This window comes from Pristiophorus japonicus, chromosome 9 (genome assembly GCF_044704955.1).
Source record: "Pristiophorus japonicus isolate sPriJap1 chromosome 9, sPriJap1.hap1, whole genome shotgun sequence".
Taxonomy (NCBI): Eukaryota; Metazoa; Chordata; class Chondrichthyes; family Pristiophoridae; genus Pristiophorus; species Pristiophorus japonicus.
The window spans coordinates 49,594,930-49,618,839 of record NC_091985.1 but is presented as its reverse complement, the minus strand read 5'-3'; the positions used below and the strand labels follow the sequence as shown (position 1 = coordinate 49,618,839).

General features: G+C 42.8%; 1 protein-coding gene across 1 annotated transcript in view; it reads left to right on the top strand.

Moving 5' to 3' along the window:
* Nucleotides 1-16,553, top strand: part of abcg5 (ATP-binding cassette, sub-family G (WHITE), member 5) — a 90,072-nt gene extending 73,519 nt beyond the window's left edge. Inside the window, exons 9-13 of the mRNA XM_070890962.1 lie at nucleotides 566-771; nucleotides 2,015-2,153; nucleotides 9,566-9,751; nucleotides 10,966-11,084; nucleotides 15,402-16,553. Of these exons, the coding sequence (XP_070747063.1) occupies nucleotides 566-771; nucleotides 2,015-2,153; nucleotides 9,566-9,751; nucleotides 10,966-11,084; nucleotides 15,402-15,595 (844 nt within the window). The 3' untranslated portion in view covers nucleotides 15,596-16,553. The remainder of the gene's footprint in view (nucleotides 1-565; nucleotides 772-2,014; nucleotides 2,154-9,565; nucleotides 9,752-10,965; nucleotides 11,085-15,401) is intronic.
* The last annotated feature ends 7,357 nt before the right edge of the window (nucleotides 16,554-23,910 follow it).

Sequence of the window (23,910 nt, the reverse complement as noted above, 5' to 3'; positions counted from 1 at the left end):
GAATATTCAAGATCAGTAGAAAAGCAAAAGTCTAGGGTGAAATCAATCCATGCCACTCATGCTCAGCTCCTACTGGTAAATTATATTATATTTCTGTCAATTTGCCCTGCTCTTATCTTCCCAGGGCAGGTGCTGTATCTGGCGAAGAGGAGAGATGCAGAACTGCTTCACCATTGTGTTATAGGCTGCTAGCAGCTGCATCAATACAGCTTAGCGCTCCAGTTCCCCTTCCCTCCCTGTGAGGAAATGGTAGTCTATTCTTCATTCTGACCCTTCCCCACGGTGGCATGACTTGAACTAGAAATTCACCATGAAGGCAATTATTAGTACAAGCCTGCTCCATGGTGGAGTGCTACCATCTACTTAGGATAAAGCTCATTTTAAAACTCGAAGGTGGAGAACAAATATATCAATATCTTTAACAAAATCTGTTTCAGGTTTATTATATAATTATATAAAATGTATTTTTCTTGTATTTCTTTGTGAAAATGATTTTTTGCATTCTTCAGTGTATTTTGCTGACTTTTAAATAAAAAGACCTGTGGCTTCTCATTTTTCATTGCAGGCGAATTGCAAGGAATTTATCAAGAAACAAGACAGGGATTATAATGCGCCTCTCCCAAAATTTGCTCTATGGTCTGTTTGTAGTGTTCTTCTTGATGAAGCTGAATAGCGATCCATCAAAGGGTGCAGTGCAAGACCGAATTGGGATCATCTACCAAAGCATAGGTGCCTTACCCTATACTGGGATGCTGAATGCTGTCGCTTTATGTACGTCACTAATCATGTTTAACTGTATAACTTTATAAGTAGTCCATTTAGTTTGACTAAACAGGTGGGGGTAGGAATTCACTGGTGGTTCGCACCGACCGTTTTTCCTGTGTTTTCACCGCCACAGTGGATGCGGTGGCCTCTTGCCCAAATTTCAGCTCTTTGTCTATTTTTTGAGCGGGCCAGAAGTCGGCCATAATGGGGCGGAACTGGGGCTGAGAGCAGAAGATCGGTCACAAGAGGGGCGGGCGGAGTGGCCGCAGCTGTCAGTCATCGCGCTGGCACGTCACCACATCTTTCCCCTTCACTTAAAGGGGAGAGCCGCTGCGAGCTCTGTGATTATTTTAGTTTGGTCCACCTGGGTCACTAGGGAGGGTTTCGACCAGGCCAGCGGCCTGGCATCCAAGAGGGAGTGCCAGGCTGCCTGTTGGTGGCCCAGCATAATTTTCGAGCCGACCTGGCAGTCGCCGACAAAAAAATAAGATGGCGGCTGCGGCAGTGCACTCTCCTCTTTACTGGTGGCCGCACCACCATTTTACTCACACAGCAAACATAGTGCACCGACAGAAAAAAACGTCGGGGGCACCGCCCAGCAGCCGCAAGATTTTTCAGGTGAATTTTGCTTGCGCTGCAGGAGATCAGCGGTACGCGCTTTGGTGACGCACTTAGGAGGGTTCGGCAGCAGCGAGGCGCAAGTAGAAACCGCCGGAAAAACCTCTGAGGAGAATTTCGCGAGCGGCGGCAATTCGACAAAAAATCGGCACCGATTCAACAATGCCGCGTGGCCACCGCTTTCCAGCAGTAACCGGCCTTATCGGGAGGCTGAATTTCGGCCCTATGGTATGATAAAAAGAATTGTGCCTTCAAAATAGTCAGCGCAGCAAACTACAGGAGGGTAAGAGAAAGATCAGAATGTTCAACTTCAGTTATTTGTAGTCTTTTCAGTACCTCAAAACATAGATCAGTTTATAGCCAGTTTATGTTGTATAGAACCTCTTCATATAGAAATGGCTCTTTGTTGTGACTTTGGTGCTCTGAAATCTGTCCCACTTACATTGAGGGATAGATTTCAGAGTTCTGGCAGCTGTACAGAAACTGCTCATTTGCCAGCTGTGTTTTTTTAATATTCTGGTGTATTTTTGTTGCTAAAACTCTGTAATTTAGTATTTACAAGTCTGAACTAATGTTTCTTTTAATAAAATTGATACTTCAATAATATTTATCTTTTTTGTAAAATCTTAAGATCCTTCATTACGGGCAATTGGCGACCAGGAAAGTACAGATGGTCTGTATCAGAAATGGCTAATGTTGATAGCCTACATTATCCAGATCCTTCCTTTCAGCATCGTCAGTGTGGTTATTTACAGCTTCTTTGTCTACTGGTAAGAATTGTTTCACCTATCACAGGAGCATTTTAGGGATGATTGTATTGTGCCACTGTGGAAGAATGACTTGAAAGTAAAAATCTGTGGTTTTACTTAGGTAAGGCTGATGAAATACATATTCATTTTATATTCTAATATTGATATTACTTTGCACTCTTTAAATATACAATGTACTATTAATTTTCCAAATTGTTTTGTGCATTTCATAAAGAATGCACATTTAAGAAGAGGTATAAAGCAGGTAGTTATACAAAATGGCATCATAATTATAATAACAGGACAGTCTTGGATTTATTGAAGAGTTTTTGAATGTGAAACTTTCCCCAGCTGCTTTCTCACCACACAAAAGAATAGTTAATAGATTAGCCTTTACAATGGCAAGGCAGTTGGGTGAAGGATGTACTGCGAAACTCCAAATTTAAAATACATTTACTTAAACCAAAAGTCTCTCCTAGAAATGATTGAAGATGGAATTAGTTGACCTTTGGCCTGGAAGCAAGTCATGTAACTGTCTGGTTGTAATCTGAGGTGCAGCGTACTACAAAATATAGCAGAAACATTAAAATTAAGCTTAAAATATTGTAAATAAACAAAATAATTAAATTATGGGCAATAGTGAACTGTGGGGGAAGATCACCTCTCGTTGCTGCGTGTTAGTGAAGTCATAGACGTTCTCTGATTGCTTTTGTGATTTTGCTAGAAATCTAAAGTACAAGTTTACACTTTCACTAAAATAGTGATCAGTGGAAATCTCCCTACCGTGTTTAACACGTAATGAGGGTAATTTTGACTTTGGATGATCGTGTGAAATGGCCAATATCTAATCAGCCACCATTGAAGTCAATGGAAATGGAAATTAGAAGAGATGTATAATAGGCGGCTGATTCGACATCGGCCGTGTTACACTATCGCCCAAAGTCAAAATTACCGCCAAATGACTTGAGGAAATTCTTACATTTTTTTTCACAAATGTGTAATAATACTTAGAAATTGTCTTGGTGTGAACTCATATTTTACCTTTCTTGGAATACTGGGGTAGAGTTTCCGCTTTGGGCGTAATCGGCGATTTGGGCACCAATTGTGCCCAAAATTGCACTGGTTTTGAGAAGTGTTTTTTTTCCGAATTCCTGGTCAAATTTATTTGCACATTGCCAAATGCAAAATTTGATGGGAACCAGCGCAATCAGGCATAGTTCTAAAATGTAATTTTTAAAAAAATGAGTTTAAAAAAATATTCCTTCATATATTTATGCATGATAACTTGGTGCAGTTTGCTTAACACAGCTGAAAATGGATTTATCATAAAAATAAGAATTTTTAATCATGTTGTTAAATTACTGAAGATGATTTTTGAAAAAAACATACAGAACCATTTGTTAGTTATATTGGGGTACAGTAGTCAGTTTCTTATTAATTATTTAAATTTTTTTTTAAATGCTTTTAAAATGTGCCTATTAGTGTCCTTTCACCCAAAAGAACCAGCTTTATATTTAGAACCTCCTTGGAGGCCTGCAAACAAGCGCAATTAGCGAAAACTCCAATGGCGATTAATTAATCCTGGATCCGTGGTCAGTTCTGTGGCTGGATTCTACCGCGATGTTTTTTAAACCAACACAAAAGATTGCCAAAACTCGATTTGCACTGGCTATAATTTGCACTCGATATTCCTCGATCTTTTGCATGGTTTTGCCGATTTCGGGCGAATTGTGTCGTAAAAACCAGCACAACCGAGCAGAAAGTTCAGGCCATAGCGTTTTGGTTACCAGTTCACAAAAATATATATATACTTGCATTAAAAGGGTGCAGAAAACAGAAGGCTGAATACAAGTGTAAAGGGGATGAGAGATGAGGAAAGACTAAGAAGTTTGGGCTGGATTTTCAGTCTTCTGTTGCCCCTGTCAGCGCCCTGGAGGGGCAGCAATGGTGGCGGTAAGTACTTCTGGGCAAACAGCCAGCTTCCAGCGCTCCGCTGGCACATTCGATGCTGGTTTCGACAGGGCATTACTGCCCGGAAGTAGCGAGCTGTTTTGCAATGCCCCTGGTTGCGACACCGGCTCGATTTTTGGCTGCCACCCGATCTGTAACGCTCCGTAGAGCGCCCTGCTGGGACCACCTCTGAAAGCTGGCGGTCCGAGCTGCAGCAGCCGCTGTGAGGTAAGTAATGTCAATTTCAGGTAAGTGTAATTGTTTTTTATTTTAATTTTTTGAGATTTATGTTGTGGTGGTGTGAGTTATTTATTGGTATTTTTTTTTCAGGTTTTTATTTCCCCCTCAGGCCTCTCATACAGCCCCCGAGGCTGGGTGTTTAGCTCGGGATGTTCACTTGCTCAACCGGCCTAGCACCCTAAAAGAGGTGTGTAATGCCTCCCTTAGTGCTCTACCTCACACACTGGGCCCAGCTGATGAATTTTGCTGACTGAGGCACAAACTCTTCCTGCAAATTTTTACCGCCCCGCCGTCATTATTGCCCTGAAATGAGCAGAACCGAAAATCCAGCCCCTTAATTTTTATCAGTCTAGAGAGAACTTGGTTAAGCTGGAATTGATACGCTCATAATAAAGGATGAAACTGAGTACTGTGAGCAATCAGTAAGTTTGACCTTAGCTTCTTTAATAAGACTCCAGAGTGTAGGTACCTCGTGGGTGGTCTGCTTATATACAGTGCTCCCAAGGGATGCTTGGGACTCCAACAGGTAGGCCCTCTAATGATGGTGTGATACAGGTTACCAGGGGTTAAATACATAACATCATTCCCTCGTAAAGTTAATAGTACACTTATTTACAGGGTGAGGCGATCTGGGGCTTTTTGCTCCCTTGTCGATCGTCTCGGTACAAATGCGGGTGTGGGTGAGTTGGGTAGTTCTTCACTGGGCTGCTGGGCAGCCGGCCTTGCCGGGCTGCTGGGGATGATGAGTTCAGCTTCGTTGCCAACCATGATGTCGGTTGCCACTTGTGTGTGTGTTGGAGGGTCAAAGTTGGTGGTGTCTTCTTCGGGTTGTTCGTAGCTGTTGGTGAATCGCATTTTGATTTGGCCAAATGTTTTCTGCAAGTTAGTCCATTGGCCAATTTGACCTGAAACACCCTACTCCCTTCTTTAGCTATGACTGTGCCAGCGAGCTATTTGTGACCATGTCCATAATTGAGTACAAACACAGGATCATTGACCTCAATATCGCATGACAAATTTGCGCGGTCATGGTACATACTTCGTTGATGCCGCCTGCCCTCCACGTGATCATGGAGATCAGAATGGACAAGTGAGAGCCTTCTTTTGAGCAAGTGAGCGAGTGGGATCTCGTGCGGTAGCTGAGCAGCACTTGGGACAACCGGGTCTTGCAGGGAACCTTCCGACATGCATTTCAAGCTTTGCTTGATGGTCTGAACTGCCCATTCTGCCTGGCCGTTGGATGCGGGCTTGAACGGGGCAGATGTGATGTGCTTGATCCAATTGCGGGTCATGAATTTCTTGAATTCAGCACTGGTGAAACACGGGCCATTGTCGCTGACTAGGACGTCAGGCAGGCCATGCGTGGCAAACATGGCTCGTAGGCTTTCGATGGTGGCCATGGACGTGCTTACAGACATTATTACACATTCAATCCATTTTGAATAAGCATCCACAACCACCAAGGACATTTTTCCTAGAAATGGGCCCGCATAGTCAACGTGGATCCTAGACCATGGTTTGGAGGGCCACGACCACAAACTTAGCGGTGCCTCTCTGGGTGCATTGCTCAGCTGAGAGCAAGTGTTGCACTGGCGCACACATGACTCTAAATCTGAATCGATGCTGGGCCACCACATATGGGATCTGGCTATGGCTTTCATCATTACAATGCCTGGGTGGGTGCTGTGTAGGTCACAAATGAACATTTCTCTTCCCTTCTTGGGCAAGACCACGCGATTACCCCACAACAGACAGTCCGCCTGCAGGGACATTTCGTCTTTGCGCCTGTGGAACAGCTTAATCTCCTCCTGCATCACCGCTGGGACACTGGACCAGCTCCCATGGAGAACACAGTTTTTTTACCAAGGACAGTAAAGGATCCTGGCTGGTCCAGGTCCTGACCTGGCGGGCCGTAACGGGTGACTTTTCGTTTTCGAATGCATCCATTACCATGAGCAAGTCTGCAGGCTGTGCCATTTCCACCCTGATAGTGGGCAATGTAGGCCGACTAAGAGCATCAGCGCAGTTCTTTGTGCTCGGTCTGTGGCGGATTACATAGTTGTATGCCGACAGCACGAGCGCCCATCTTTGGATGCGGGCAGAAGCATTGGTATTAATCCCTTTGCTCTCAGAGAATAGCTATGAGCGGCTTGTGGTCAGTTTCAAGCTCAAACTTGAGGCCAAACAATTATTGGTGCATTTTTTTCACCCCATAAATGCACGCCACAGCCTCTTTTTCAATCATGCTGTAGCCCCTTTCGGCCTTGGACAGACTCCAGAACGCATAATCCCGGATTTCATTAGTCTGTTGTAACGACACATCGCAAGCTAGCACTAATCGTTTACATGAGTTATACAGGACAAGCAGTTTGTTTGAACACAACAGATTTCTGGCCTTCTCAAAGGCAGTCTCTTGTGATTTCCCCCATACCCAGTCATCTCCCTTGCGCAGTAGCACATGTCGAGGTTCTAGCAAGGTGCTTAATACGGGTAGGAAATTACAGAAATAGTTGAGGAGTCCCAGGAACGACTGCAGCTCCGTCACGTTCTGTGGTCTCGGCATGTTCTTGATAGCCTCCATCTTGGCGTCGGTGGATCTGATGCCATGTGCTGCGATTCTTCTTCCCAAGAACTCGACCTCCGGCGCCAGGAAAACACACTTCGAGTGTTTCAACCTGAGTCCCACGCGATCCAACCGACTAAGAACCTCTTCCAGATTCTTCAAGTGCTCAATGGTGTCCCGACCTGTAATCAGTATGTCATCCTGGAAAACCACGGTGCGAGGAACCGACTTTAGCAGGCTCTCCAGGTTCCGTTGGAAGATTGCCGCAGCTGAACGAATCCCGAATGGGCATCTGTTATAGATGAACAGACCTTTGTGCGTGTTGCTGCAGGTGAGGCCTTTCGAAGACTTCTCCAGCTCCTGCGTCGTGTAGGCTGAGGTCAGGTCCAACTTCGTGAACGTCTTCCCTCCAGCCAGAGTCGCAAATTGGTTGTCTGCCTTGGGTAGCAGGTACTGGACCTGCAGCGAAAAACAGTTAATCGTTACTTTATAGTCCCCACAAATTCTGACCGTGCCGTCACCTTTAAATACCGGGACAATCGGACTGGCCCACTCGTTGAATTCCACCAGCGCGATGATGCCTTCTCGCTGCAGCCTGTCTAGCTCAATTTCTACTTTCTCTCGCAATATTATACGGTACCACCCGTTCCTTTTGGTGGATGGGTCGCGTACCGGGAAACAAATGCATCTGCACTTTCACTTCCGAGAAGCTTCCAATGCCTGGCTCAAACAATGATGGAAATCTGCTCAGAACCTGGGCACATGAGGCGTCGTCGACGGACGAAAGCGCTCGGATGTCGTCCCAGTTCCAGCGGATTTATCCCAGCCAGCTTCTGCCAAACAGTGTAGGGCCATCCCCTGGCACAATCCACAGTGGGAGTTCGTGCACTGCTCCATCATAGGTGACTTTGACTTCTGCACTGCAAATTACAGGGATCAGTTCCTTGGTGTAAGTTCTTAGCTTGGTGTGAATGGGGCTGAGCTTGGGCCTGTGTGCCTTGTTGCACCACAGCCTGTCGAAGGCCTTTTTGCTTATTATGGACTGACTCGCACCCGTGTCCAGTTCCATGGATACTGGAATTCCGTTCAGTTCAACTTTCAACATTATTGGTGGACATTTTGTGGTGAATGCGTGTACCCCATACACTTCTGTCTCCTCGGTTCAAGTCTCCAATTCAGCCTGATCCACAGTGGATCGATCTTCCTCTGCAACGGGGTGGTTTGCAGCTCGCCTGCACACTCGCTGGAGATGTCCCATTGTTCTGCAGCCGTTGCACGCATAGTGCTTGAAGCGGCATTGATGGGCCCGATGATCACCTCCACAACGCCAACAGAGTGTTAACTGCCTCACATTAACGATTAATGGTGGGCTCTGGGTCATCTGAGGTCATGCAGCAGCTGGCGTGTATGTTCTGCCATGTATATTCCTGCTCAAAAACAACGTTACTTTATGCACAGTACTGGCCAACATCTCTTTATGCTGCAAAATTTGTTTGGTGTTGTCGCTGGTGGACATAAATGCCTGGGCTATCGTTATGGCTTCGCTCAGGTTCGGAGTTTCAACAGTCAATAGTTTGCGAAGGATTACCTCATGGCCAATGCCAAGCACAAAAAAGTCTCTCAGCATTTGTTCTAGGAATCCCTCAAATTCGCAATGTCCTGCGAGGCACCTTAGTTCGGCGATGTAGCTCGCCACTTCCTGGCCCTCCGACTGTTGACACGTGTAGAACCGATACCTCGCCATCAAAATGCTTTCTTTAGGATTTAGGTGCTCCCGGACCAGCTTACACAATTCTTCATAGGATTTAGTTGTTGGTTTTACCGGAGCTAGAAGATTCTTCATGAGGCCATAGGTTGTTGCCCCACAGACGGTAAAGAGGATCGCCCTTCGTTTGGCAGCGTTCTCATCCCCTTCCAGCTCGTTGGCCACGAAGCATTGGTCGAGTCTCTCCACGAAAGCCCCCCAATCATCCCCTTCTGAGAACTTCTCTAGGATACCAACTGTTCTATGCATTTTTACGCGGTTGTTCGTTATCTCGTCGCCAATTGATAAGCTCATAATAAAGTGATGCAACTGAGTACTGTAAGCAATGAGTAAGTGTGACCTTAGCTCCTTTAATAAGACTCCAGAGTGTAGGTACCTCGTGGGTGGTCTGCTTGGGAGTCCCAAGGGATGCTGGGATCCCTTGGGACTCCAACAGGTAGGCCCTCTAATGATGGTGTGGTACGGGTTACCTGGGGTTAAATACATAACGGTAATCTTATCGAAGTATATGAAATAATAAATGGCTTGGTTAAGGTAAATGCAATGTGTTACTTCAAAGTATGCCAAGAACAGAGGACATACATGGAAATTAGTGAAAAATAAATTTAGAACAGATGTCAGGAAAAAGAATATCACTCAAATAGCATTAAATGTTTGAAATAATTTACCAATGAAGAAGATAAAAACCTTTGGCTTATTCAAAATATAATTGTGCTATAGAGATGAGTTTTGATTTGCAAAATGACCTATCTCATCTCTGACTGTTCCTATTAATTTCCCACACAGATATTGCCGGTTATTATGTACAGTAAACTATTTATTGGGATTATGATGATTTTACCTCTGCAAATGTTACCAGTAGAGAGGAGTAATGTTGCTCTTAATTTATTTTAATTATTTGGCTTTCTTTTTCAGGACTTTGGGAATGTTTCCATTGTGGGAGCGGTTTGGCTGTTTCTTTGCTGTACTCATTGTGCCGCATCTAGTTGGTGAACTTCTGACACTGGTCTTACTTGGTGTTGTTCAGAATCCAAATATAGTGAACAGCGCTGTGGCTTTAATTAATGTAGCGGGAATTCTAGTAGGATCAGGTTTCTTAAGGTGAGAAGTTTTGGAATGCAAAATATGACTCCTTTGGCATTGCTTACAATAAATTAGAGGATATGCTCTTACATAATGATTGGAGCTTTATACCATATAACGCTCAATATAGGATTCTGCTATTAAGAGAAAGCTGTACGTGGCCTGTCCTTAATTGTCACAAAGTTTTGTTGTTATAACAATTAGTGGTTGATTACTCAGGGACACATTAGAGCCGAATTTAAAGGCCTCTGCCCAGTGGGAAAGGGGTGGTAGCAGGCCAAAAATGGCAATGCACCACCACTCACAATATAGTCACCGTCATTATTTTCAGGGCATTCAGGAGGACAATGCATGCATCCGCCTGTTTTGGGTCTACATTCAAGATGCAATACACCGGTTGGAGGACCCAATGCAATTTTGAGGTACCAATGGACATTGAGTTGACTAACCAGCGATCCTTAAAGGGACTGACATTTTGCTAAAAGTTGTTTCCATTCAAGTTCCTGACACTTTATTGTGAGCTCTGCCTATAATATACCTATGAGCTAAAGTTAAGTGTGTTAATACATTACTTAATTTACCAATGGGAAGAGAAAGCAAACCTGGACAAAACATTATAGAGAATGATTTTCATTCTCTCAGAGCCCCCCCCCCCTCCAGAGTTTTATAATTTTACAGTCCAAGATTGTATGACTGCTCCCTAGATGCCTTAATGGGTAACTGAGCCATACAATCAGGAAAGTAACAGGTACTCTTCCTGTGCTGAGTTAGTTAATCACAACTGGGGCAGTAATTAGAGTAGTACACGTGACCTCCGTGCATATGTTAACGAGAGGAAGAAATCAGCCAGGGTTCTCTTCCTGATCACTGAGTTGTATTGAGGAAATTAAAGGCACTATATAAATGCAAGTTTTCTTTCTCATCCAGTGACTGCTGCTAGAAAGTGCACTATGTGGCATATAATTGAAAACAGGATTGGGATTGGCTCTGGTGCCCTCCGAACCTAATCATTTGTTGACAATCAATGCCTAGGCTCGCACGTGAAAGATGGCCACTTGACAGTTAACACTTATAACGGTTCCAGAGTATTTAGTACCTTCAGGAGAGGACAGATGAAAATTGAAAGGAGGGGAGATAAATGTATGAATACGCTGTATTTCAGCAAGCTGTTAAACAAACTGCTACAAGACGATGTGATTCAATATTGGCTTGCTTTGATTCCATGATTTTAGGAGTGTGGAAGAAATGCCAGAACCATTTCGGTGGCTGAGTTATCTCACATTTCAGAAATATGGAGTAGAGGTCCTGATGGTTAATGAATTTTATGGTTTAAATTTCACATGTGGCAATGGTGAGTATTTAATTTGATGAGTTGTAATGTAATAAAATTAGATGAACTTTGCACTTTATTTATAAATTTAGTTGCTTGAACATTCAAGATTACTCACTTAGATTCAAGGTCAATATTATGGTAGGTAGGGCCATAAGTTTCACAGTTGTCGCACATCCAGAAAGGGCAAATTTCACAAAGTTTTGAACAATCTTAATAAAAACTAACAGCTAGACATAGGTTGTATTAACTGTATGCCTTAACAGGCAGGTGCACAACGTACTTTAAAAAACTCATAGTTAAATACTAAGAGGTAAGCATGTTAAATAGCAAATTTAGAGATTAGATTAAGACATTGCCAAGTTTCTTGATATTATCATCTAAAGTTCGACATTTGGTAGTTTTAAAATTAATTATTATTAAATTGGTGTCAACATTGAATGCTATATTCTTACCAGATGCATAAAAATGGATTGTATTTCCGTAGATTTGTCAGCATTTTCTGATTTAATTCCAGACTTTATCTGTATGCTATGTATACTTTTAATTTCTCCCATCTTTTTGCCTCATCCTCATGTGCCTCTCAGAAATTTAACTATTCACACATTCTTTGTTTCTCTAATATCTTTATTTCATTGCCTAGGGTAAAGAGTAACTCAGTCTTCCAACAACCTCTATTTTTTTTCTTTTAATCAGATTGCAGTTGATTCCAATGATACAAACCAGTGTTTGCCTGTTTTTTTCCTTTCACTCCCCTTTTTAATTCCATTAAAATGCTTATTTATCTTTCCTTTTTCAGTTCTGAAAAAGGGCCCAGCCCAAAACGACAAATTATCTGTTCTCTCCATAGATCTCTGAATAACCAGATGTGTGTTTCCAGCATTTTTTTGTTTCAGATTTCCAGCATTTTCATTTTTTTGCTTTTTATTTGTCTTCAAACCTCTGATTCTGGCAAGGGAGCAAATGTATATATTTTTTTAAATAATAAAAGTGGAAACCACAGTCCATTCTATGATTTGCTTTGTTTTCAGAGATTTTGGGGTGGTGACTTGTACATACATAGAATTACATAGGATATACGGCACAGAAACAAGCCTTTCGGTCCAACCAGTCCATGTTGGCGTTTATGCTCCACTTGAGCCTCCTCCCGTCTTTCCTCATCTAAATCAATCAGCATAACCCTCTATTCCCTTCTCCCTAATATGCTTTCTAGCTTCCCCTTAAATGCATCTATACTTTTTGCTTCAACCACTCCCTGTGGTAGCAAGTTCCACATTCTCATCACTCTTTGGGTAAAGAAGTTTCTTCTGAATTCCCTATTGGATTTCTTGGTTACTATCATATTGATGGCCTCTAGTTATGCTCTTCCCCACAAGTCAAAACATTCTCTCTGTATCCACTCTGTCAAAACCTTTCATAATTTTAAAGACCTCTATTAGGTCACCCCTCAGCATTTTTTCAAGAGAAAAGAGCCCCAGCCTGTTCATCCTTTCCTGATATGTATACTCTTGCATTTCTGGTATCATCCTTGTAAATCTTCTCTGCACCCTCTCCAGTGCCTCTATATCCTTTTTATAATATGGCAACCAGAACTGTACACAGTCTGGTCTAACCAAGGTTTAATACAGGTTTAGCATAACTTCCCTATTTTTCAATTTTATACCTCTAGAAATAAACCCTAGTGCTTGGTTTGCTTTTTTATGGCCTTGTTAACCTGTGTCGCAACTTTTAGTGATTTGTATATTTGTACTCCGAGATCCCTTTGTTCCTCTACCCCACCTAGATTCTCAGCCTCCAAGTAATAAGTGATTTCCCTATTCTTCCTACCAAAATATAATACCTCACATTTATCTGTGTTGAACTTAATTTGCCAATTATATGCCTATTCTGCAAGTTTATTAATGTCCTCCTGTAATTTGTTGCAGTCCTCCTCAGTATTGACTATCGCCTTCAGTTCGGTGTCATCCGGAAATTTAGAAATTGTGTTTTTGATTCCAAAGTCTAAGGGCTGGATTTTCGGCTGCCTAATGCTTCAATTAACGGCCAGAGGGGGCGTTAATAGGAGCATGAGGTTACCGACTGGGAGCACAGTGTTTAGCGCCCCGACCGAAAATTCATTAGAGGCTCACCGGGGGTGCTAACCAGTAGTGCCTAGCCACTGATGATCACACCAATCATGACGTATTCCTGGTGCAATATCCACGCTTGCACCCCGGTTGGAAAATTAGGTGCAGCCGCCTCATTTAGTGGCTGCCAAGAACAACATCTGGAAAAACAGTCGGTACAGGCTTGCAGAGTCGTTAACTGGTGGCTACTTAAAGGGATGAGGAAGCGCTTCCCTCGGAGGTCACAGTCAGTGCAATGTTTACACACAACACGGTGGGGAGCCTCCGAGTTTGCAGCGGCAGGCCGACATAACAGTATAGGTTGAAAACAAGTGATTTTGAAAACTTTAATGGATGCATTACTATGCCGCCCCAAATTTCCACCCTACATCTGTAATATTAAATTGTGAATAACAGTGGTCCTAGCACTGATCCTTGTGGAACACCACTACCCACTTTCTGCCACCTTTTATGCCTACTCTCTGCTTTTTGTCTTGAAGCCAACTAGCTATCCATTCTGCTACTAGCCCCTGACTCCACATTCTCTGACCTTGTTCATCAATCTACTGCATTACCATTGTCTACTCTCTCTGTTACTCTTCAAAAACTTCACTGAGGTTGGTCAAGCAAAACTTTCCCTTTTGAAATCCATGCTGACTATTCGTTATTCTATTTTTTGTTTCTAGATGCTCTCCTATTTTCTCTTTTAGTAGGGAGTCCATTATTTTTCCTACCACTAATGTTAAACTGACTATTTTTCCCTGGTCTATAATTCCCTGGACATGTTCTATCCCCCTTCTTAAATATAGGTATTACATTAGCTATCCGCCAGTCCTCTGGCACTACACCTTTTTCCAACGAATTATTAAATATGTGTAGTAATGCCTCTGCTATCTCTTCCCTGAATTCTTTTAAAATGTGTGGATACAATCCATCCAGACCAGGGATTTTATCCTCTTTGATTAGTTTATTTAATATATCCCCTCTTTTTATGTTAATGTATTTATCTCATTACTAATCTCATCATTCACTGCCATGTCCACCTGTTCTATCACCCTGGTAAATACTGAAGGAAAATAATTATTTCATGTTTCTGCCTTCTCTCTATCGTTACCTGTGGTATTATCCTGTCTATCCCATAATGGCCCTATTCCCATCCCAATCTTCCTTTTTTTATTGATGTGCCTGTAAAATATTTTACTATTTTGTTTTATGATCCTTGATAATTTAATTTCATAGATCTTCTGCCTTTTAATTGTTTTTTGACTTCTCTCCTAATCTTTTTGTATTCTCCCTTATCATGCACTCCCCTGCTGTCTATGTACTTAATATATCCCTCTTTCCTTACCCTCAATTGTTGACTTCTGGCTTTATTCATCCATTTGTGTTTAGTTTGTTCTTTCCTTTTAGAGGAATATATTGTTCCTGCATTGTGTTTAAATGTTTCCCATTGCTGATCTATGTCGATTTTGCCAATACATTAATTATCACATTATTGATTTTAGTCATCTGTTTTCTGGTCTGTGTGATTATTAATTAATTTAAATGCAGAATCTTCTTAAATTCAGAATATTAAAACCAAGGAACATGATTCTAGAGAGTTGAGGATGTGGGTGAATTTCACAGAATTCGTCCTATAACAGAGATTAAGTGCAACCTGTGCAAGATGTACAGTACTAATAAGTTATATAGACACAGTTCATACAAGTACAGATTTTGAACTTTCTCTTAGCTTGTTAATTGTCTATCTGCAGGTTCATTATCTAGTTAGTCATGCTCTTAGACTTTTAATCTTTTTGACAGCGTTTATTTTTGGAAAAGAACTCTAATGGTTGATGTTGCTGAAAAAAAAACTTGTGTAATCATAAAACCTAAATATTACAAATAAATTTACCACATTTATAATATCCATTCATTAGCAGTAAGTAGGACTATTTAGATTTCTTCATTTTTGTTAAAATAATTACATGATTTCTGAAGTAATAAAAGGCCTTTTCTAGGAAAAACATTTATGCCTTGGGTCTTGTATCTCCTAAAGTAACTGCATTAACCATGTCTTACCATAGTAGCAAAATGATTATCTACAGTTTCATGAACATAGTTGTTGTTGAATATTTAAAATTGCATGCCAGGCAATAGAAGTTCATACACATGATACTTATAATGTGCAACATATTATTTGTGAGATTCCAAATTATTTGTGACTGATTGTGTTTGATATTTGTACCTGCAGGTGAACAGTCATCTCCTAACACCACAAATGTCCCTTGCTGGATTACACAAGGGATTCAGTATCTTGATACGACATACCCTGGGGCACCTTCCAGATTTGTGTTTGATTTTCTGATGCTATATGCTTTCTTGCCTGCTCTAGTTATCCTCGGCATTATTAGTTTTAAGATCCGAGATTTAATAATCCAGTGGTAGTGAGAACAAAGAGCTGTGACTTGAAATGCTTACACTCCTGGAAGAAAGAACGTGAGGAAACAAGATTTTCAAGTTTAAAAATTATTTTTCCATCTGATCAATTTTCTTCTTTCCTCGCACCCCACCTGCTGAGGTATGGTTCCATGGGCTAGTTGCCATCCCATTCATCACCCATGTGACCATCATTTATGTGTGAATATTGACAGTGAATATTGCCAGGCTATTCAATATCAGCACCACAGCCCAGCCAAGCCCAATTCTGTACTCAATGGCACTTCCAGTTGGGATGGTGGATAAAGATCAAGAGCAGGAACCCTGACTGACTTGCCCTCTTGTCCTGAGACCAATTGTAGCTCCCCTATCGCCAAGATATGGTAATTCAGCATAGATGGAGGATGAAAAATAGGACATTCTTGGTCTGGATGGATTAACTGTTTAATGGACAAACTCACTGAGCCATGGAGAGGAGAGAAGGAGGAAGTGATCAGTGATGTCCTTGTGCAGACTTGGAATTGGGACCTCCAGTAATGTTTAAATGAAAAGCGCTCAGAGTGAACTTTGTTAAAAGTATACTTTAAAAAAAATGTAGTGTGCCCCCATAGCACTGAATGTTGCATCTAGGCTGACAAATGACGATAGCACACTGGTCGTAGACAAAATGTATGACACCAGTAAGGTGGGTAGAAAGAATATGCAAGACTCGGGAATAGTCAGATCACAGATGGGCAGCCAGCTATGTTCGATTGCAAATTGTCAGTAGTATTTGAAGATTTTTTACTATTAAAATATTATGTTAAAATGGATAGTGATGTGCCAGGGATTTCTGCTCGTACCCATCTATTCTGATACAGAAATGCCCAATTCGTTGGCTAAGATTATAAAGTATTTTGGGAAATTGTATCCATGAACGTATTTCCAAACATTGGCTGGAATTTTGCCGGCGCTCAGAGTGCGGGTTTGGTGATCGGTCTGCTGTCAAAATCAAAAAGATTGACAGCGGGTCGGTATCCCACTGTAAATCTGCCTCCTTGTCAGTTTCCCAAGTGTCAGCTCTGTCATTCCTTAACAGACCCGACACCACGTGGCGGGTCAGCCAATTTAGATAGTTAAAAGCCTGTTAAAAGGTAGTTAAGCAGGATTTCACCATGTATTTACCATTTTACCAGGTTTTTAACGGGTTTCCCGGAGCACGGTTATCACGTCGGGTAAGTAGGTCGTGTGTTGTGTCAGCATCGAATGATTCACTAACCTGATGATCTATGAAAGCTTCCATTTCATAGGTCTTCACTTTCCAAGATTAGAAGCAGTTGCTTACTGCATTTAGAAGACAGATTGATCTTTATGCAGCTAGCGGGTGTTTGGAGCAGTGTCCCCTCATTAGAACAACCTCTCTCAGCATTGACATCGCTTCTGCCATCTCAACCTCACCTGCCATCTATTCCATCAGCATTTGAAAAAAATCTCACCTTGGTGCTCAGATTCCCCAACTCGATCAGTACCAACACCAGCATCACTGGGCACACGAGCAGCATCACCATCCACACCACCCTTCTCCACAATCAGCTAATGCTCCACTGGACACGACATGATCACCCGTGCACATTGTTGTCTTGCATGCCAGCGATGACCTCACCATGTCCAGATTTGCTTCACTTAACACTGTACACCCTGGCTGTCACATGATAGGCCAGGTTAGCACCACCCCACACCAGCACCATAAAGCATCCCTACAATGTCCAAGCCATTCCTTTCACACTCATCACCATGATGGGTGGGGGTGGGAGGGCGGTGGAGGGGGACGTTTTGTCTTACCATTCACTGGAACTCGCTATGACACTTTCAAAGGTGCATACAAATCTGTCCAAGAAGGCAAGTAGTGAAAATAAAGATTTCAATGCTTTGACAACACATTAACAGAAACTTTACACGAATATTCGCTACAGCACCCAAGTGTCTACCCTTGTGTGTTAGTTTCAATGATTGGACAAGGATGAGTGTGAGGGGTGGCTAGTGAGATGGGGAAGTGATAACGTAGATAGAGATAGGTGGAGGTGTAAGGTAAGTTGGTGAGAGTATGGAGGTGCAGGAGTAGGGTAGGGAAGGCAGAGTGATGGGGATGTGATGGGTGGTACATGAGGTTGAGTGTGGCTTTGCAGTAACATTTCATGATCCACTCAGATCATTGAAAGGTTTGTGCCACTGCAGCCAGATCCTCCTGATGACATCGCTGCTTGTGCCTTCCTGTGCAATGTGCAACCAGGCTGTGTTGATCTCCAGGGGAGGTCTCTTCCATCCATTGGAAGGGAAGAAAACCTTCCTGCGTGCTGTGACTCCCTCCATAAGCACATGGAGGGTGTCATGGGAGTATCTGGCTGTAGCTGTGTACCTTTGTGCAGTATTTGTCAGTGTTTGCAGCAGCTCAATGCTGTAGAACACTGACAGCATAACTGTCAAAATGAATGTGGACATGGCCCCTTTAAGGAAACCGGCTGATGGTGCGTCATCAGATGACATCATCAGACCCGCTTCCTTTTATTTGGCCGGGAACTTCGCAGGGTGGGCGTAACAAGCCCTATCACGGCAAAATCACTTGGAGGAGGTGGGATGAAGGCGGGAGTGGGTTTCAGGCCGCTGTCTACCGTCCGGCCACACTGAATTCACCACAGCTGGCGGAATCGCAGCCATTCTGTGGCACAATATGATGCTTCATTGTTGTCACTATTTTGACCAGATTTTTAAAAACTTGGTTGTGAATGCTTTTGTCTTACAGATAAAATGGAAGTAATGGTGTTATTTGCTTAATTTTTAATAAAGATTTTGCTTTCAATCCAGCTGAAAGGTTTAAGTTGCACACAGATTTATTATTTAATGTGATATACAGCAAATGTGTTTATCAGCATAATGGTTATTTTGAAAATGTGTTTAATAGAGCACATAAGTACCAGACTAGGAAATGATTTTCATTTTGTTAGAATTATATAATTGTGTGATTTGTAAAAAAAAAACTGTGAACTTATACATACAATAGAAAATAAAACTAAGTTATCCCAAAGAGATATTTTCAGTCACATTTTGTTACATGTTCAGTTGAAGTTTTGTTGGACAGTATGTTTATAGTTATAATCACCAGGGATTTGGTGTGATGGTTAAGAGCAAACTGTTGCAGTTAAATGCAAAAGGCTTTCAGTTTTAAAAAAATTGTTCCTGGGATGTGAGCATCGCTGGCGGCAACAACTTGTATTCATATAGTGCCCTTAACGTACTGAAACGTCTCAAGGCGCTTCACAGGAGTATTATGCGATAAAAATTTGACACCGAACCGCATAAGTAGAAATTAGCGCAGGTGAGCAAAAGCTTGATCAGAGTGGTATGTTTTAAGGAGCATCTTGAAGGCGGTAAGAGAGGCAGAGAGGTTTAGGCAGGGAGTTCCAGAGCTTGGGGCCTAGGTAATAGGAGGTATGGCCACCAATGGTTGAGCGATTATTATTAGGGATGCTCAGGAGGGCAGATTTAGAGGAGCACAGACATCTTGGGGAAGTTGTGCGGCTGGAGGAGATTAGAGATAGGAAGGGGCGAGGCCATGGAGGGATTTGAACTTAAGATGAGAATTTTGAAATCGAGACGTTGCTTAGCTGGAAGCCAATGTAGGTCAGCGAGCACAGGGGTGATGGTTGAGCGGGACTTGGTGCAAGTTAGCACACGGGCTGCCTAGTTTTAGATCACGTCTAGTTTACATAGGTAGAATGTGGGAGGCCGGCCAGGAATACTTTGGAATAGTCAAGTCTAGAGGTGAGAAAGGCATGGATGAAGGCTTCGGCAACGGATGGGCTGAGGAAAGGGTAGAGACGGGCGATGTTATGGAGGTGGAAATAGGCCGTCTTAATTATGCTGCGGATAAAAAAATGTGGCTACGAGAGCAGGTCAGAGATTGGGTATTCTGTGGCGAGAGCCTCATCTCCTGACTCCCCAAAGCTTTTCCACCATCTACAAGGCACAAGTCAGACGAGCAGTTATTGCCCATTCCTAATTGCCCTTGAGAAGGTGATGGTGAACCGCTGCAATCTGTGTGATGATGGTTCTCCCATAGTGCTGTTAGGGAGGAAGTTCCAGGATTTTGACCTAGCGACAATGAAGGAACGCCGATATATTTCCAAGCCAGAATGCTGGGGAACTTGCAGGTAAAGGTGTTTCCATGCACCTGCCGCCCTTGTCCTTATAAGTGATAGAGGTCGCGTGTTTGAAAGGTGCTGTCGAAGAAGCCGTGGCGAGTTGCTGCAGTGCAACTTGTAGATGGCACAGATTACAGCCACGACGCGCTGGTGGTAGAGTGAGTGAATGTTTAAGCTGATGGATGGGGTGCCAATCAAGCAGGCTGCTTTGTTCTGGATGGTGTCAAGCTTCTTAAGTGTCGATGGAGCTGCACACATCCAGGCAAGTGAAAATTATTCCATCACACTCCTGACGTACCTTGTAGATGGTGGAAAGGCTTTGGGGAGTCAGGAGATGAGGCATTCACCACAGAATACCCGACCTCTGATCTATTCGTGTAGCCACAGTATTTATATTGCTGCTAAAGTTACATTTCTGGTCAAGGCTCCAGACCTCACTACAACCTTGGTCCAAACATGGGCAAAAAAGAGCTGAATTCCAGAGGTGAGGTGAGAGTGACTGCCCTTGACATCAAGGCAGCATTTGACCGAGTACGGCATCAAGGAGCCCTAGTAAAATTAAAGTCAATGAGAATCAGGGGGGAAACACTCCATTGGCTGGAGTCATAGCTAGCGCAGAGGAAAGTGATTGTTGGAGGTCAATCATCTCAGCTGCAATCACTGCACGAGTTCCGCAGCCCAACCATCTTCAGCTGCTTCATCAATGACCTTCCCTCCATCGTAAGATCAGAAGTGGAGATGTTCACTTATGATTGCACAGGGTTCAGTTCCATTTGCAATTCCTTTTATAATGAAGACGTCCATGCCCATATGTAGCAAGATCTGGACAACATTCAGGCTTGGGCTGATAAGTGGCAAGTAACATTCCTGCCACACAAGTGCCAGGCAATGAAACACGACCCCTTGACATTCAACAGCATTACCATTGCCAAATCCCCCACCACCAACATCTTGGTGGGGTTACCATTGACCAGAAACTTAACTAGACCTGCCACATAAATACTATGGCAAGATCAGGTCAGAGGATGGGTATTCTGCAGAGAATGTCTCACCTCCTGACTCCCCAAAGCCCATCTACAAGGCACAAGTCAGGAGTGTGATGGAATACTCTATACTTGCCTGGATAAGTGCAGCTCCAACAACACTGAAAAGCTCGGTTGATTGGCACCCCATCCACCACCTTAAATAGTCACTCCCTCCACCACCTGCGCACCATGGTTGCAGTGTGTACCAACTACAAGATGCACTGCAGTAACTCGCAAAGACTTCGACAGCACCTCCCAAACCCACACCCGCTACCACCTAGAAGGACAAGGCCAGCAGCCGCATGAAAACACCATCCTATCTAAGTTACACACCATTTGACTTGGAAATACATCACTGTTCCTTCATTGTCGGTAGGTTAAAAATCCTAGAACTCCCTCCCTAACTGCACTGTGGGAGTACCTTCATCAGACAGATTGCAGCGGTTCAAGAATGCAGCTCACCACCACCTTCCCAAGGGCAATTATGGATGGGCACTAAAAGCTGGCCTTGCCAGAGATGCCCACATCCCAGAACAAATAAAACATTTTTTTAGATTTAAGTATGTTAAGTACCAAAATCTGGTGAATTATTGGCTGTACAGGTTGACCCTCTCTTATCCGGCACCCTCAGGACCTGGCCTATGCCAGATATGAGATTTTGCCGGACGAGGGGAGGTCACGTTAAATTGAATGGTACAGGTACTGAGCAAGTGGATATTGGGACTGGCTGGCTTGGGGTTGGGAGTGCGGCAGAGATTGTGGGATGGTGGTGGCAGGCAGTGGATTGTGGGGTCAGGCCAGCGATTGCGGGAGTCGGCAGCGAGGAAGGACTTCAATTTGTTCATGTTGGAGTTCTGTGCATGTGCCACCCGGTGGCCGGGAATGATGCCAGACAAGGGATGGTGCTGGATAAGGGAGATTCAACCTGTATTACTTCAGTTTATTAATTTTGCACTAATAATTTCAAAACTTTACAGGCATCAAGATTTATTATGCTTTGAAATATGCTGCCAGGTGTATTGCATGCTGTTCTAATCCTGAGTTTCTTTTGCAGATGTGATTATATCACTTCTCAACAGTAATTGTAAGAATAAAAGTGTTTAGTAATGATAAAATTGATTCTATCTATCTATATATATATATATATATATGTTAAAAGTGTAGATTATACGGAAAGGCTGCAGTGTTGAAACAAAATGGCTGACTTCCCCAAGTTCATGTCTCCATGGCTTTGAAACTCACCAAACTAGAAAAGGTGTTAATTGGAAGTCCATTAACCTAATCAAGGAATGGCACCGGCCCTCCAGACAGACACATGTAGGAGGAGCAGTCAATCAGAAACGGCCCTGGAACCAAGATCCAATCCTGAGGCTTCCTGAGATACAATGGTCGTAAGGGGTATAATAAGTCAAGCCAAAGATTGCTGGGTCTCTTCTCTTTTAAGCACATGGCAAAAGCAGAACCTTCCTCTACAGACCAAGAAGCAGGCCTTGTGCTTTGTCAGAGGGAAGTGATGTATATCTTTTTATAAATCATTATTGTAACATTGTATCTATTGTAACTAAGTCGCTCCATAGGATAGCTGATGACTGCTGATAAGATGTGCATGTGTGTGTGTTTAATAAACTATTCCAAATTGTTTTAAAAGAATCAGTCTTGCTGTCAATTTAACACCAGAGATTTAGAAATCTTACAAATTGGGGTCTCGTCCGGGATCTGGCGAGACAGCTTTTTGATGATTCTTTTGAACAATTGGAAATTTCGGGAGTTGCGATTCTAACCTGTGTTGTGAAGTATCAACTATAAACGGTTAAACGAATCAGGAGAAGTTGCGTCTCAAGGAGCAGTCATCTCTATAGTTGGAGAAGTGGGGACCCACCAATAGTTATATTCAAAAGACACAGGATGAAGAGATCGGTCATGAACAGAAAGCCAACAAAAAAAAATGTTGAGATAGTTTATCAGGAGAAGTTGTCCAAAAAGGTACCCATGAAGAACATAGAAGAGTTACAGGCACCGTACTTCCGTAAGGGCCAACATGCGTCCTTTGGGGAGCTCGTGGCATTTATCCAGGAGAAAGTAGATCAAGAAGAGCTAAGGCCAAAACGGGCAAACGTTCTTTTGGCATTCAGCACATTTTATTGTGCCCAGAGAGATGAGGAATTAATGAGGCAGGAGGCCAAAGTGATACAAGATTTTAAAAGAACTACAAGTAAAAGAGATTCAAAGTGAAAGAACAAAGGGCAAAAGAGATACAGGATTTAAAAGAATTGCAAGTAAAAGAGATACAACTAAAAGAAAAAGCAATTCAAGGTATAAAACAACAAAAGGAAGAAAGCCTCCAACTCGTAAAGCAGTTAAGAGGGACAAATACTGCATTGAAGACAAGAAATTGGTCAATTAAACCACGGTATTAGACAATTAGAAAGAGGGGCCGAACAGGCAGCTTCATTGCTACAACAACAAATTCTCTCAAATTTAAATGCGACAGCAGCCGTCGTTGAAGCAAATGAAAACAAATTAGAGTTAAAAAATATAAATTGGAAAACTTGGGGCTCCAGCAAGAGATAGAAGATGCTAGGGGTGCATTAAGGGAAGTAATTAAGAAGCCACATAGGGATGCCTGAAATATTGATCAGGACAGGCACAATTTCATGTTTAACATTATCATACAATAATTCCCCTTCGTTGTACATTACAATCCCATTCTCTGGTCCCTTAGTAGTTATGGGACAAGGCAGTTCCTCGGGCAATGTAGTGGTTCTTATGGGGCGCGGTGTCGGAGAGAGTGAGAAGCATACATACAATGATATTGCAGCCACCCCCACCTCCTCGTAGTACCCACACAGCCCCATTCCCTTCTTGCAGATGACCGATTGCTGGGACTGTCCCGGAGGCGCGCAAATTATGCCGAAAGTACATTCATCGGGCCCTTTGACATCCCTCCGTTTAATGCATCTGCTCCTTATACCCGTGGAGCACTGTACACATACCCGGTCCTTATTAGGATTTACTTGTAACCATGCATTAAAATAAGTCCTGTCCTTGCTCCAATCTTTAGTCGCTGGGACACATACTCCGTCCGTCAAATTGAATAAAACTCCATAGTTCATGTGATTGT